The following is a 16,855-nucleotide window of genomic DNA, read 5'->3' as shown; positions in this document are numbered from 1 at the left end:
AGTTACAGTGTGCAATCGCAAATCATTCCTGTCGAAGTCTGGTAACAAATAAAAATTATGTCAATTTATCTACTTTATTTATTAGAAGTTAATTATTTTGATTGCAATTTTGTTGTGAAAGCAAATATAACTTTGATATATTTTAAGATGAGATATTGATCGATATTTAGTAATATTTTTAAATAAATTTGACAGTTCGGTAAAACCCAAGCATCAACTTAAATTTTAAAAAAATTAAATATATTTTTCAAATCAAAATTAATTGAATACTTTTTAAATCAAAATAAAATTATATCTAATTTTTAAAATAATAAAATTGCATATTTTTATCAATTAGTTTCAAAAGAAGTCATATATTTTTTATTTCATAATAGTAAATTATATTATTATGAAATGAAGCTAATTTCATAATAACATAATATATTGCTGATAAAAAGTATATGACTTGTTTAAAATATTAAAATCTCAAAATCCTAAAGTATTAGTGTTTTTAAAGCAATAAAATCAATCAACACAATAAAATAAGAATCATAATATAAAAAAAAGATACAATATAATGTTACTACTTTTTTTTAATATAAATTTATCTTTAAATATTAAATATAAATTTAAATAATTTTTTTTTATTGTTATCGAATGTTGTAAAAATAATCTTGCGCTTGCAAGTTAATAAATAACAGTTTTTTTTTTTTATATATATTTCTTTTATGGTTTTCGTTTTTTTTTTGGTTTCGTTCAATGATTTTGTATACAAAAAGAAACCGTTGTTAATTATTACAAACTTTGTTGTCTGTAACTAAACATTTTAATAAAATAACTAATTTAAGCTTATGTAGTTTTAATTTTCTTTTAAATTTTTTTCAGATTTCATTGACCGATGTATCTGATAATGAATTTTAAACTGCTCTTCTCTTCAAATAAAATTATTACAACTGATGACTTGCCTTTATCAACGAAACTCTTTCCATTTTATAAACAGTTAAAAGAACTCAAAAATATGTATAATCTAGAATATATTAGTTTTTTAATGAGCTTGCTAATGTTAGATAGAATTAAAACTGGTCTATATTTAGTACATGAGAGTTTTGAGCCATTTTTATATACTGGAATGACACATGATAATTTCATAATGTCAGGAAAAATTCCATTTAAGAAGATAATTAGCTTGGAGAGAATTGCAGAAAATTTAGAATTAAAATCAATAAGAATATTTCTGGGGATGTTGTTAGGACCTATTGATTTTCTATGTTTTAATTTAGATATAAGTGATGAGTTTTCAAAATGGTTTGTGGGAAATATTAGTAAACTATGAAAATTTGGATATTTAAGATACCTTTTAAAAAATAAGTTTATGAGCTACATTTGTAAAAAAGTTGTTGAATTCTTTGCAAATTCGAGTTGGTTCAGTTATGTATGTTTCGTTAACTTGTAAGCAATTTGGAGGTACATTGTTGACATTTTTGACATTTATTAGACTCTTTATGCTTTTCCAGGTTTCATGAAAATTTTTTGCATTTTGTGACAAGAATTTTTGAAATTTATATATGAAATCTATTTTTTAATAACTTTTATTAGATTGATTATAGTACCTTTATTGTGTTTAATTAAAGAAGAATTTAATATTCCTAACAACATCCCCACAAATATACTTATTGATTTTAACTCTGAACTTTCTGCTATTCTCTCCAAACTAATTATCTCCTTAAATGGAATTTTTCCTGACATTATGAAATTATCATGCGTCATTCCAGTATATAAAAATGGCTCAAAACTCTCATGTACTAACTATAGACCAGTTTTAATTCTATCTAACATTAGCAAGCTCAATAAAATATTTTTGAGTTCTTTTAACTGTTTAAATGATTTTCAGTTTAGATTTTGATCAAAACACTACACTTGCTACGCTTTAATAAGTATAACCGAAAAAATAAAAAAAGGCACTGGATACTCGTCATTTCATTGATGGTATTTTTTATCGACTTACAAAAAGCGCTTGACACAGTTAATCGCACCATTTTAATTTCTAAACTTGAATATTACAGAATTCAAGGAGTTGCTTGTAATTAGTTTTAATCTTATCTTTCAAATCGGAAGCAGTTTATGAGCATTAATGGTTACAAATCAAATAAAAAACACATAATTTGTGGTGTTCCCCAGGGTTCAGATTTTGGCTCTTTATTGTTTTTGATTTATATTAATGATCTAAATAACTCTGTCTACTTTTCATCAGTCCATGAGTTGTTAGAAATCTTGGTATTTTTATAGATTTAAACATCTCAGAGAATTTTTATATAGATGCACTCCGTAAATAACTTAATCAAGCTAATGGCATGCTTTAATTAATTTGCCATTATTTTGATAAAACTACCCTTAAGAATCTTTGTTTTGGAATATTTTAGTCTCATCTCAACTACTGTTGTCAGGTTTAGGGACAAATTGGCAAATCTAATATAAATAAACTGTTAACAGCTAAGCGCCAATAAATCCGAATAATAAATTTTCAACTCCATGATACAGAAACTTTAAACTTTTTCAAAAAACTCAAACTCCTTCCTTGCCAGTACTAGTTAGATTTGCTAATCTTCTTTTTGTTTTTAACTCCCTTAATAAAATTTACCTTCCTCTATTACAACCGACTACACTGAATCTCGATTTATACATTCATATTAAACTAAGTAAAACATCAATAATGAAAAACTAAACCTACCTCCCTATATATCTTTAAGTTATGGTGAATATTTAATAACACATCAGTGCATCAGTGAATGAAATTAAAGTTATGTGTGCATTGAATGAATTTAAAAAAGTAAAACTTAAAAATCATTTATTTTTATTTCTTTATTTAAAACACAAAAAATTTAAACAAACTTAAAAAAAAATTTATTTTAATATTTTATATATGTATATATATATATATATATATATATATATATATATATATATATATATATATATATATATATATATATATATATATATATATACTTACATATACATTTATATATATATATACTTACATATACATTTATATATATATAAATTTATATATATATAAATTTAAATATTTATGTAGATATATATATTTATATGTATTTAAAAATATACATATATACATATATATATATATATATATATATATATATATTATATATATATATATATATATATATATATATATATGTATATATATATACATATATACATATATATATATATATATATATATATATATATATATATATATATATATATATATATATATTTATTTATATGTATATAAATTTATATATATTTATATAAATTTATATATATATAGATATATATATTTATATATATTTAAAAATATGCATATATACATATATACATATATATATATATATATATATATATATATATATATATATATATATATATATATATATATATATATATATATATATATATGTATATATATTTATAGATATATATATATATATATATATATATATATATATATATATATATATATATATATATATATATATACATTTATATATATATAAATTTATATATATATATAAATTTGTATATATATATATATATATTTATATATATTTAAAAATACATACATATATATATATATATATATATATATATATATATATATATATATATATATATATATATATATATATATATATATATATATATATATATATATTTAAACAACTTTAAAAAGTATTCTACACAAAAGAGTGCTCAATGTTCTTAAAAAAACAGAGCAATTATATTAGTAGTAGAAAATCAGTTAACAAAAATCTTTTCCATTTAATACTGTGTTTCATCAACAAAGATTCATCAGAAAATATCAGAAAGATTTTCTGATGAATTTTTGTTGATGAAACACAGTGTTAAATGGAAAAAATGTTTGTTAAGTGATTTTGTACTTCTAATATATACATATATATATATATATATATATATATATATATATATATATATATATATATATATATATATATATATATATATATATATATATATATATATATATATATATATATATATATACACTATTGGACAAAACATTTGCAACCAACATCGAACAATGCTAAAAAATGTTCCTAATTTTACATGTCTTAAAAACGAAACGAACTATTCTACCACAGCAAACAGTTCAGGAGTCTGGAGTCATAGTATGCTGTGACATGAGCAATCAGCTCACAGGTGACAGCACACAGGCAGAAATTCGTTGACAAGTGCCATTTTGCACCGGACAAAACAAGTGCAATTTTTTTGGTTTTTTTCATTTTCGTAAGTCTGGTCTGTGACAATGTCAGGGAAGTTTTGAAAATACTGTGAAGTTTCCAGAAGCATGCAGAAGCTTCCAGAAGTTTCCAGAAGAAGCATCTGGAAGCATCCAGTAGCGTCCAGAAGTATCCAGAAACATTTAGAAGCATCCAGACGCATCGAGAAGCTTCCTAAAGCATCGAATAGAAGCATCTAGAATCTTCCAGAACAGGTTCACACAGGTTCATTTTACTATATAAGAGACATGTAAATCGACTAGTAATTTAGTCAGTATATGGAGGTCAATCAGTCAGTATTATAAAGACAGTTTATCAAAGTGAGTTTTATCAAAGTGTTTTATCAAAGAACATCAATACAAGAAGTAAAATACAACAAGTGTTTCATTACATTAATACAGTCCACATCCAACCAAGACGTTGTGTTCCACAGAGCATTATTGTATCATCACAAGGTAAATGTAACACGGCAGCCTTGAGAAGCGTGATTATTTACTTTTATTATTTTTATGACTTCAAGTGCAAAAATGGCTCCCAACAGTCTTAAATTGGAACAAAGAAAGAAAATTATTGGCGATTGCGAAAGTGGAATGTCACAAAAAAGTATTTGTGATAAATATCGCGTGAAAAAATGGACCATATCAAGTCTATGTTCCAAATATCGTTCTACGGGGAAGTTGGCAGCAGATAACAAAGGTGGAAGATCGCGTTCCACCTCTTCTAGAGGGGATTCGATGATCGTCAGATTCGTCAAGAAGGATCCCTGGATATCATCAGTTGAGATACAAAAGCAATTAGAGCTGCCTCTATCGGACCAAACAATCAGACGACGTGCTGTTGAAGCCGGATTATTATCTCGACGCTCTGCAAAAAACCCACTGATTTCACTAAAAAACTAGAAAAAAAACACCTGTTTGCTACATCTCATATTGAATGGAATGTGCAGAAATGGCGAACTGTATTGTTCAGTGATGAATCGAAGTTCAACATCATTGGGAGCGATGGCATTTGCCGTTTACGTCGATCGGCCAGAAAACGTCTCAATTTACGTTACTGCCATAAGACCGTGAAGCATAGTGGAGGCAATTTTATGGTCTGGGGGTGTTTTTCTGCTGACGGTCTAGGTCCAATACATCAAAACGATGGAATAATGGACCGTTTCATGTATAAAAATATCCTGAAAGATGTTATTTTACCTCACGCTGAATAGAATATGCCAATAAAATGGTTTTTTCAGCAAGACAACGATCCGAAACACACTGCAAAAGTATTCAAGCAGTGGTTTCAAAACAACCACCTATCGATGATGGATTGGTTGCCTCAATTTCCGGATCTCAACCCTATCAAGGACCTGTGGGAGATCGTCAACCGCAGAACTAATGGTGAAGGTGTTCGTAATAAGATCAACTGTTGGAACAAATCCAAAAGGCCTGGGCAGCGATTCCACAAAGTTTCATTGATCACCTGATCGAATCTATGCCTTGAAGATGATGGTGATGGACAACAAGGGATTCACCACAAAATGTTGATAGCGAAATACAGCTTGGTCAACATTTTGTCGAGTTGCACTTGTTTTTTCCAGAAGAAAATCAACTTTTTTTAATACTTTTAATTAATTTATTAATTTTCATGTACAAATATTGAATTTTGTAATGAATAAAACTTATAGAACTTTGTCTCTAAACAGTTACACAGTTATTTCTCTAAATTGAAAAAATGCAGCACTTTTATATAAAGAAACTAAATTAGCATTATTTGGTTGCACTCATTTTGTCCGATACTGTATATATATATATATATATATATATATATATATATGTATATATATATATATATATATATATATATATATATATATATATATATATATATATATATATATATTTATGAATGCATATATTATTAGTTTATTTATTTACAGCATTATCCTGAAAACTGCTATTACGAAGGAAAAGTTCGTGGTATAAAGGACTCATATGCTTTTATAAGCACGTGCAGTGGTGGATTAACGTATAAATTTTTAATTGATTTTGATTTAATTGTCTTTTAGATTTTTCTACTTAATTAAACTATTAAATTTTGAATAGAAAGTAAAAAATTAAATGATAATTTTAGTGGAACAATTGATGATGGTAAAACTAGATATGACATAATACCACAGGTATGCATTCTTGTTACACTTGATAATTTACAAGTTAACTTCTTTAGTTGTATATACACAATATAAATTGAACCGAGTAAAAAAATCACCTTTCTTTTATTTTTATCAAGGATAATGGAATAAAGCATAAGTACCACAATGTTGAGAATCTAATGAGAAAGAAGTATAAAGAAATGAAAAAGTCTGTCATTTACGGTAATTTAAAGAAAGCAGTTTTTTTTTCTTTACTTTTGTTTATCCAAGTATAACATATAAAAAAGAATACGAATAAAAAAAACAAAAGAATAAAAAAAGTCAAAGATGACCATTTGGTCTAACAAGTTTTTAAACAAATTTTTTTCAATATTTGGCTTTTTAATATGTTTATGGTGTTTAGGGTGCTTGTAATTATATAATGATTGTGCTTTTCCTTGAAAGTTATACGATATTTATTCTAGTGAAATCGTATTTGTAAATAAATATTTTTACTTTGCATTTTAACAAATGAAAATCGGTATTTAAAAAATATTATATTAGTTCTAAATCATTTCTAAAAACAATCTTATCTTTCTTGTTTATCACAATTTATTTATTTTAACTTTTACGTATAAAAAGTAGTATCTTTAAAAAAGATTATAAACACTTTATATATTATATAAGATAAAAAAATATTTGTAAGTGTTATTTATGTTTATAAACGTGTTATGCCAGTTATTACATGATTTTTAGTTATTAGGAAATTAAAAATTTTGAATATATATATGAAAGTAGCTCTTTTTATATAAAAAAAAAGTCATTTGCTTTTGTATGATAAAGTCTAAGAAAAACTATGATAGAGTGTCTTTTGTTGTAATAAGTTAGTTAGCAGGCGATAAGAAAAAAACTCTAAAAATGCGAGACTATTTTTTATTCATTTAAAGCTAAAATTTGCATAACGTTTTACTATTTTACATTTCTTCTGAACTTTATTCAGTTTTTTGAATAGATCAGTTTAACTTAGAATTAATATTTTTTTCTTTCAATAGCCGAATATAGTTTAATAGCATAGTCTTTTTTGAGTATTTTTTTATGTTTAAAATTTTGTTTGTGGTCAGCATCATGTTTTTTCCATATGCCCTCGGTTAAGCCAATATATTGTTTATCAGGGTTGTTTTGCGAGGAAACAATGCATTTGTAAATAATATTTTTTGATAAGCATTTGCCATTCATAGGGCAGTCAATTTTTTTGCTTGCAGTTACGATTTTAATTTTTTTTCTTTGGAAACTTGATTTTTATTAATTAATGTAAAATTATGGCGATTTATAATTCTTTCAATATTTTTTGTACAGCTATAGGTTACCTTAATAGTGTTTCTGTTAAAAATTTTGTGCAATTTATTAGAGGAAGGGTAATGTATGTCGACTAATTTGAAAAACGATTTTCCAATATTAACTGAAACATTTTTGCTGTACGGAAGGTTGAACCAAATTTTATTTCTATTTCTATTTCGCTTTTTTGCAATTTGTGTTTCAAATTTTAGCTCGAAATTTTTAAATCCGCTATTTTTAAGAGAATGTTCATACACGCTTTTGGAAGAGTTTAAAATTTTTTCATTTAAAGAGTTTCTGTTTATTGTTAATTTTAATAGGAGTTTGTTTTAGGATTTAAGGGGGATGGCTTGAATTCATAGTAATATACGATAATTCATCATTAGGTTTTTGATAAGGCTTATAAGAATTTTCCGAGAGGTTAAATGTGACATCAAGAAAATTCACAATTTTAATTTAAAGCGTTTTTACCACTTTAAGTAATTCTCCTGATATTATGGAAATTTAAACTAACCTTCATAATGGCGTGGTAATTCTCAATGGATACCTGATTTTGATTAATATGTTAATTAAAACAAATTAATGTGTTGAATAAATAAAATATCTTTTTTAAAAATACCCATAAATTATGAGTATATATTAACGATTTAAGTTTAATTTAACAACAAGTTGAGATCAATTTACATAAATTTTGTCTATGTTGGTCTGGGGAAGTGTGACAAGTTTTATTGGGTGGGTGATAAAAAAATGTAAGTTTTTGGCTTGTCTATACAATATACAAGTAAATTTATAGTAAATTTGCTATTATACCCTTTATAATATTTATATATATATATATATATATATATATATATATATATATATATATATATATATATATATATACATATATTAGTAAAAACATTTATCTAACTTTTATCTTCAATAACATGTTTGGCCAATAGCAGGCTGATCAGGTAGACTTCCTGATTAGCCTTCTGATGGTGAAATATGCTGTTGAAGGTAAAAGTTAGATAAGTGTTTTTACTAATTTGTTATTGCTCTGTTCATTAAGAACATTGAGCACTCTATTAGTAGAGTACACTGACATAACAATATATGATAATATTGAAATTATAATATAATATATATTCTAATTATTTATAGGTAATAATGAAGTTGGGCATGAGAAATTGAGGAACAGAAGAACTGTTCCATTATCAGATGTAAGTTTTTTTAAAGTATTTAAAAAAAACAAATATTTATAACACATTCTTTTTGATATATATATATATATATATATATATATATATATATATATATATATATATATATATATATATATATATATATATATATATATATATATATATATATATAAATATAAATTAGTAGAAAATCACTTAACAAAAGTTTTTCCCATTTAACAGTGTTTAAATAAAGACTCATCAGAAATGAATAATCAAATTAATAAAAATTCAATTTATACCAAAAATTAAATTACAGGAAGTCGCAAATTTCTTTAACTATTGTAAATTTTTACACATTTGTGGAATTTGCTAACACTATCATAAAAAGAATTTTTTAGTAAAATAATTTTTTAAAAGGGGGACCTAATGTAACTATTATTTGAGCTCAATTAAATTTATAGTTTTTTAGCAGAAACTTATTTTCGTTCCTGCATTTAGAAATTAGTTCCGATTTTTTGTTTAATAAAAATTTTTGGTTTGCATTGGTAATTATTTCAAACCTTTCTAGTAGGTATATATTTTTGGGAAATATTGCCATATGCAGGCGCTTTTTTTGGGATGGACCAATTCAGTATAAATCATCAATATTTTTTATCTTTTAGTTCATATATATATTTTGACAGAAAGGAAATAAATATTTGTTTGTATTGGTAATTATTTCAAACCTTTTTAGTAGGTATATATTTTTGGGAAATATTGCCATATGCAGGCGCTTTTTTTGGGATGGACCAATTCAGTATAAATCATCAATATTTTTTATCTTTTAGTTCTTATATATATTTTGACAGAAAGGAAATATATATTTGTTTGCATTGGTAATTATTTCAAACCTTTCTAGTAGGTATATATTTTTGGGAAATATTGCCATATGCAGGCGCTTTTTTTGGGATGGACCAATTCAGTATAAATCATCAATATTTTTTATCTTTTAGTTCTTATATATATTTTGACAGAAAGAAATATATTTGACAGAAATATTTTGACAAAAATTTTGAATACTTTTTATTTTTAAAAGATGGCTTATGATTGGCAAAACGTTTTTTCCATTCCATGTGGCTACTGAAAAACAATGTCAGATTTGTCCTACGCATATGCAGTTTCATCTTTTCAATGGTAATTTGAGAAATTTATCAAAAAGAAGGTAACAATTTGAAAAAAATAATTTTAATTTAACGAAAACATACACACATATTATACTAAAGAAATTTTTAATAAACAAAACAAATCATTATAAACTACTAAAACAAATTACATTAAGAAAAATACTCTTATAACAAATATTATTTATAATAGTATTTACAAAATCGTGGAAATGTATACTTTGGTGGTACCACCACAGTACACATAATTAGCTACCTCCAAGGTACACTGATGCCATTGTTTTTATAAAATTGCTACCATATATTTATAGGTTAGGAGTTTAGAGGTTTCAAACATGCCTAAATGCAGCTAAAAAGATGCTTTACAAATTTTGATAATCAGTTTTAAAATAAAGTTTATACCAACAGTTTTCGAAAAAAAAGAATAAGCCCTTAAAAATTACATTTGGTTTGTAATACAAACTTTTGTTTTTATTGCAACAACAAAGGTCTTAAGCAGTCGTAACAACTTATTATAACCCATTAGTGGCAAATACATGCAACAAAAATTTCAATTTGAATTCATTACTCAAGATGGCAGTAAAATTGACTTGCCTCCAAGATCCACACTCCTCCAAGATATATATATATATGTATATATATATATATATGTATATATATATATGTATATATATATATATATATATATATATATATATATATATATATATATATATATAAATAAATAAATATATATATATATATATATATATATATATATATATATATATATATATATATATATATATATATATATATATATATATATATATATATGCAGACCTCGGCAGGAGTAAATGAGTGGGAGAGCAAAGGAAAGCTCTCATAAAACTCCTGTAAACAGCTTTTAACAGGAACTTTCGGATTTTGAGCTCTTAATTTTATTTCAAAATTTTAATTTTTTTATTTGTAACAAGGATATTATTTTTTTATAATAGAATTTTGTAAAGAAACTGATTTTTAAGAAACCAATCAGGTAGAAACAGTTGCGTTTCAATTGGTGCTCTTTTTTAATGTTTTAATGTAAAAGTCAAAAATATGAGTTTTCTCTTTTATATTCTATGTTGTTTGCACAAATTTTTTCAATTTTTCTAATCAAATCTAAAAAAGTAGAAAAAAAAGTTGGTTTTTATTTATAAAAAAATTATATTTTTCCTGTGAAACACTTTTGGTGAGGACTGCATAATTTATATGTGTATATTTTTTTAGGCTTCACCTTATTTAGTTGATGTTGAATCCCGATACCAAAGTTATACTAAAAACAAAACACTTTATACAGAAGTCTTTGTCAGTTGTGATTACAGAATGGTATTTAATTTTGAGTTTTGATAATTTAAATAAATAAATTTAATAGTATTATTTATTCAAGAAAATCTTACACCCAGAACTTAAGTATGCATTGAAGGTCTTGGCTAGCTAAGACATTTGCTAACATATGTGCAGTTTAAAAACATGAGGCAGATTAAATAGTATAAAAACTTAGTTTATATTTAAATAAAATCTACTTAGACATTACAACATAATTATTTTCAAAAACTTTCAAGTAGATTTTTTGTAAGAACATAGTTTGAATATTATAAGGAAAAGAAAACTACAAGATAACGTTGTAAATTTTAGTTTAATAGCATATAATAAATATGTATTTATTTATCTTATTTGTTTGATTTTGTATGTAACTCTAGTTGAAAAAGGTTGTTAAAGATTTTTCATCATATTGCTTCCAACAGCATTGCTAGAAGTAAATAATAAAAAAGAGCAACAACACTTTAACCATTGTTTAAGCTATTATTATAACCTGCAAGCAACTGCTTTTTAAATTGGAAGTTATTAGATAATATGATAAAGTTTATATAAATTGTAAAATAGAGTTTAAAAAGAGTTGAAAGCAAAAAAAACTGTTGACTTTTGATGTATAAGTCAGGAAAACATTCCGAAGCATGAAAATATTCCCGAATTCCAAAGCGTATTTGTAATTAAGAAGAAAAACAAGACATTGATATATATATATATATATATATATATATATATATATATATATATATATATATATATATATATATATATATATATATATATATATATATATATATATATATATATATATATATATATATATATATATATATATATATATATATATATATATATATATATATATATATGTATTTATATATAAATATATATATTTATATATATATATATTTGTAATTAAAGCTAAAGATGCTAGTATAATGATAGTTGTTAAATTTATAGTAGGGGCAGGGTCAATTAACAAAATTTCAAAAATACTATAAAAGTTATTTTTGTAGCTTGATCTATCTACTTTTAGATCATGTTTTTTTTTTGTTTTTGGTAAATATGAAGAATTGATCTTAACCATTTAGCCATCATGCGTATATTTGGGAGGTTGGGGAGGATGACTTTTAAATTTTTTTTTATATTCTTTAAATATAGAACATTTTTGTATTTGCACAATTTTTGTTTAAAGAATGACTAGTTTATTGTTTTTATACAAGAAGTTTTAAATTTTAAACAATCATAAACAACAACCATTAAGTTTGCTTCTCCATCTTCTTTTGTTTCTAATCGTTTCAATGGGTTGTTGAGAGTGGGAGGAGGCGGGAGGAGAGGGGGATAAATCAAAAAAAAATTTTCTATAACACATTAAACATATTACATAACCAATAACACTTGCTTATTAAGAAAACTGTATTACAGAGATTATCCTATGTGTTAATTTTTCAAACATTTCTACAAATAATAGAGCTTCATGTTTGTTTTTTTACCACTTAATGTATTGAGTAGGAGGTTGTCTCATTGTAAAAAAAATTTACCATGTGCTTTTTGTTTGGCGAGGAAAATACTGACTAGCTTATAAATTTACAATCAGGTCAAAATTTAAATTAACTTTATAATATAGCAATACATTTTTATGATAAAATTATCAATATATAAAATTAATATATTGATATATTTATCATAAAAACATGTTTTTGATTATTTGGACCTGAAAATGATTTTTCTTTGATTTGTTAAAAATGAAATTACTTTAGACAAAATGGCTGAAAACCAGTTCATTAAACTGGAACTTATTGCGGCTGTATGCCTTGTGTATATATCGCTTTATATTATACACTTATTTCCGGATCCTAAAAGATTTAAAAACAATTTGTCACTGGTCTTTTTGTTCTACATTATAGTGCAGAACATGCTTGTATTTCTAGTCACGACCTCATTTAAACATTTAGAAACAAAAGTAGACAGAGAAGCAAACCTGATGGTTGTAACTTATCATTGTTTTAAAATTAAAAACAAATGATAAAAAATCTTGGATAAAAACCATAAATAGTCTTTCTTCAAATAAAAAATATACGCTTACAAAAATGTTTTAAAGTATACGAAAAAAAGTTTAAAAACTACCCCTCATGATCATCATTATGATTATCATCATGATCATCACAATCAAGTATTAGCTTTCCTCATTTACACTGTTTCTCTAATATAAACAATCTAAAGGATTTTTTTCAACTAAAGCTCATTCATAAAATAATTAAAACACTCTAGTGCTTTTTATATTGTATGAATAACTAACTTCAAATTATCTTACTTTTATCACTACCATTTTCTACTGAAGCTGGTAACTCTCTACATGCTGATATCTATATCAATTTAATCTTTTCTAACAAATATTGTTCGATACAACATTTTTAACTAATCTGTAAAAAAGATCATGCCTCCTTTAACATTTGTAAAAAACCACACATTTATCTGATCTGTTTCTCTTTCGGCAAATACAACACCATATAGATACCAAAGTTTATATAACAAATAAAGGATATTGTATGCAGCATCTAAATAAATAGCAACATATATATTTATATCCATAATATGTTTGCATTAAGCACATCTTGGAAGCTTTTAGTCCTTCTAAAATGAAGGTTTAAAAGCTTTTGTTTCTTCTCTTCAATTTTAAGTCAAGCCTCATTTTTCTCCACATTTTTTCAACACTAATCATTTTTTTCATCTTTTTTAAAAGAACATCTCTCTTAAGAACGAGTGTCCTTTTATTAAAGCAAGAAGCCTAGATAAAAAAGTCCTGTCTCATGTTAAGCTCTGTTATTCACAATTTACTAAATCTTGTATCTTATCTCAGATGTTAGGTTCTTAGATTCTTGTTATTCTTGAACAGTGTCATAAACTAAAGTAACTCTAACATTAAATCTCTAATTAATGGATCTGATTTAGGCCTGATAAAGGCCTACACTCTTCTATATTTTAAGCAATTTTAAGGGTATCACAACGTTCTATCTTTGCTCCTGAATAATTTCTTATCTTCAATAACGAATTTCATGAAATCTAAAGTGGTTCATTTTGCTAATGATTCAACTTTATACTCTTGTCTTGATAAAAAATCTTAACTTTGTAATTGGTTAGAAAAAGCAGCTGATTTTAAATCTGATCTCTCTTCTGTAACAGCCTAAGGCTTGCAGTGGCTTATGGATTTAAATTCAGGACTTAAAATCCCCAGTTTTTGTTAGACAAAAAAAACTCGTTTATTTACTGGAAAAAAAAAATTGCAATATTGTTGGCATTCCTATATTGACGAATAGAAAACCCTCAGACAAAGTCTAAAAGCACACTGTATGTCTTATTAGACCTGATTTATCTCCCAAGCTTGAGCCACTCTCCCAATGTAAGGTTGTAAGGTTGCATTTCTCTCTTTTTCTATAAATACAATGCTGAAACAAGCTACCGTGTTAATAATGATAAACCAAAACTCACTCTTTGCTTTTTATTTAACAAATTGCATTCTTTTTTAATGTATCTGTCCCTTCATGCAATTAAAACTTTTATTAATCTAGTTTTTTTCCTAGAACATCACATTCGAACTTAAAAATATATAAATTTATGTTTAAAAATATATACGAGTTTAAAAGTATACATGTAGTTATTAAATAGTAAATGTAAGCATAAAAATATAACATAATAAGTATTACAGTGTTTTTTCTTCCCCTGGCCATCAACTCCTGCTAAATCTTATATATTTGCCAGGGCCAGGGGCTTTGCAAAAAGTCTTATTTTTAGCCGGGGCCACACTGAGAAAAATAGTACCATTAAAACGTACCATAAGTTTTTATTGCTCAAATTTTAATTTCACTGCAAAAATCATACATTAACTTTTTTTAATAATTTATTAGTTATTCGTTACTATAATGTAGAGATTTAAGCTAATTTTATACAAAAAGAAAATTTTTTTAGCCCTACTGTTTTATATTTTTGTAAATTTTCTATTAAAACATGTTTGCTTAATCACTTTAAAAGTTATTTTCTATAAAACTTTTTATAAATAAGTATAAAGTGTTATACATTTTTGAAAGCGTCATGTTATGGATATTTTAGAACAAGTTCATATTTTTAATTATATAGTTTTGTTTACAAATAATTAATTGAACTATAAAATGAGCTAGAAAATAATAAATCTTAAAGCCCACCAATATTTTTAGTAGTCACCAACGCTTCATTTTTGTAATTGATTTTTAGCTTAGGTGTCTATAGAATTGATTTATTAAAAATCAGGTGCGGGTACGTGCGTTTTCAAAATTATAGATAAAAAATTCAAGTCAGTAAACAGAAAACCACTTTTTATTGTGGTTATAGACTATATCTGTTTATAACAATAGTTTTGCGTAAGTTATTTTGTTAATTTTTTATTGAGATAAAATTTTGATGGAGATGCATTCTATTTTTAGTACTATAATTGGTTGTTTTAGATAAAATAAAAAGCAAAATATACTCTTTACGGCCATCTATAATTAACAAATGTTGTAAAGTTATTCTAATAAAACATGAACTTTTTTTAAACAAAAAAAAATCTTACGTATCTTACTGGATAAACCAGTATTTTACAACTCATTGACTCCATGATAACGTTAGATAATTTTGTTGTTTCAAAAAATACCATTAATGAATAACGACATATAAAAATTATAAAACTTATTCCAATTATCTTTGATTGTCTTTTTTGCAATAACATTACAAATGGAGGAGGTGGTTTTTAATGGCAAAAGTTAAAAACAAAAAAAATGAAGATAAGGAAAATCAAAAACTATTATTCAAAAAAATAACGAATAAAAAAACAGCAACAAACAATATAAAAACAAGATCAAATAATAAAGTTAGATAAAATGACATTGGAGAAAAAGAACACAAAAAAAAAAGAAGAAACTATTATTAACTAAATACAAAGTTAAAAGTTTAAAATTGTTTGAAAATGGTAAATAATAATAAAAAAGAACGAATTTTACTACCAATGAAAAAAGGATGAAAAAGAACATTTTTTTAAAATTATTTTTGTACACTGTTCATTCCGTAATGCATTTTCTGGCCTCGGCCAGAGTAAATGAGCACGAGAGCGTAGCAAAGCTCTTCTTAAACAAAAATGGCGAGCCACGCAAGCCATTCCTCTAAACTGCTTTCAACAAGAGCTGCTTATTTAAATGAAAATTGCTTTATAATACAAAATTTGGTTCTATACTTATTACAAACATATGTTTACACCGTTAATATTAATGTCACAATAACCGTAAATGTTAATGCCACAATAATATACACATAACAAGCGTTATTTATTGTGAAGTGAAAAATTTTACAGACGTAAAATTTTTTTTTGCAAAAACCGTGCTTGTTTATTATACAATTAAATAAATTTTTTTGACTTTGCATTTTCATTTTAGTTATTAGGATATTTATACT

The 16,855-nt window shown here is 24.7% G+C and overlaps 1 protein-coding gene across 1 annotated transcript in view; it reads left to right on the top strand.

Annotated features, from left to right (window-relative positions):
• Positions 1 to 16,855, top strand: part of LOC136075972 (zinc metalloproteinase-disintegrin-like HF3) — a 50,985-nt gene that overhangs the window by 31,814 nt on the left and 2,316 nt on the right. Inside the window, exons 5-9 of the mRNA XM_065789425.1 lie at positions 6,208 to 6,296; positions 6,402 to 6,447; positions 6,558 to 6,642; positions 8,881 to 8,939; positions 11,312 to 11,410. Of these exons, the coding sequence (XP_065645497.1) occupies positions 6,208 to 6,296; positions 6,402 to 6,447; positions 6,558 to 6,642; positions 8,881 to 8,939; positions 11,312 to 11,410 (378 nt within the window). The remainder of the gene's footprint in view (positions 1 to 6,207; positions 6,297 to 6,401; positions 6,448 to 6,557; positions 6,643 to 8,880; positions 8,940 to 11,311; positions 11,411 to 16,855) is intronic.

The sequence above is a fragment of the Hydra vulgaris genome, chromosome 02 (assembly GCF_038396675.1).
Source record: "Hydra vulgaris chromosome 02, alternate assembly HydraT2T_AEP".
Classification (NCBI taxonomy): Eukaryota; Metazoa; Cnidaria; class Hydrozoa; order Anthoathecata; family Hydridae; genus Hydra; species Hydra vulgaris.
This window is presented reverse-complemented; position numbering and strand designations above follow the sequence as displayed.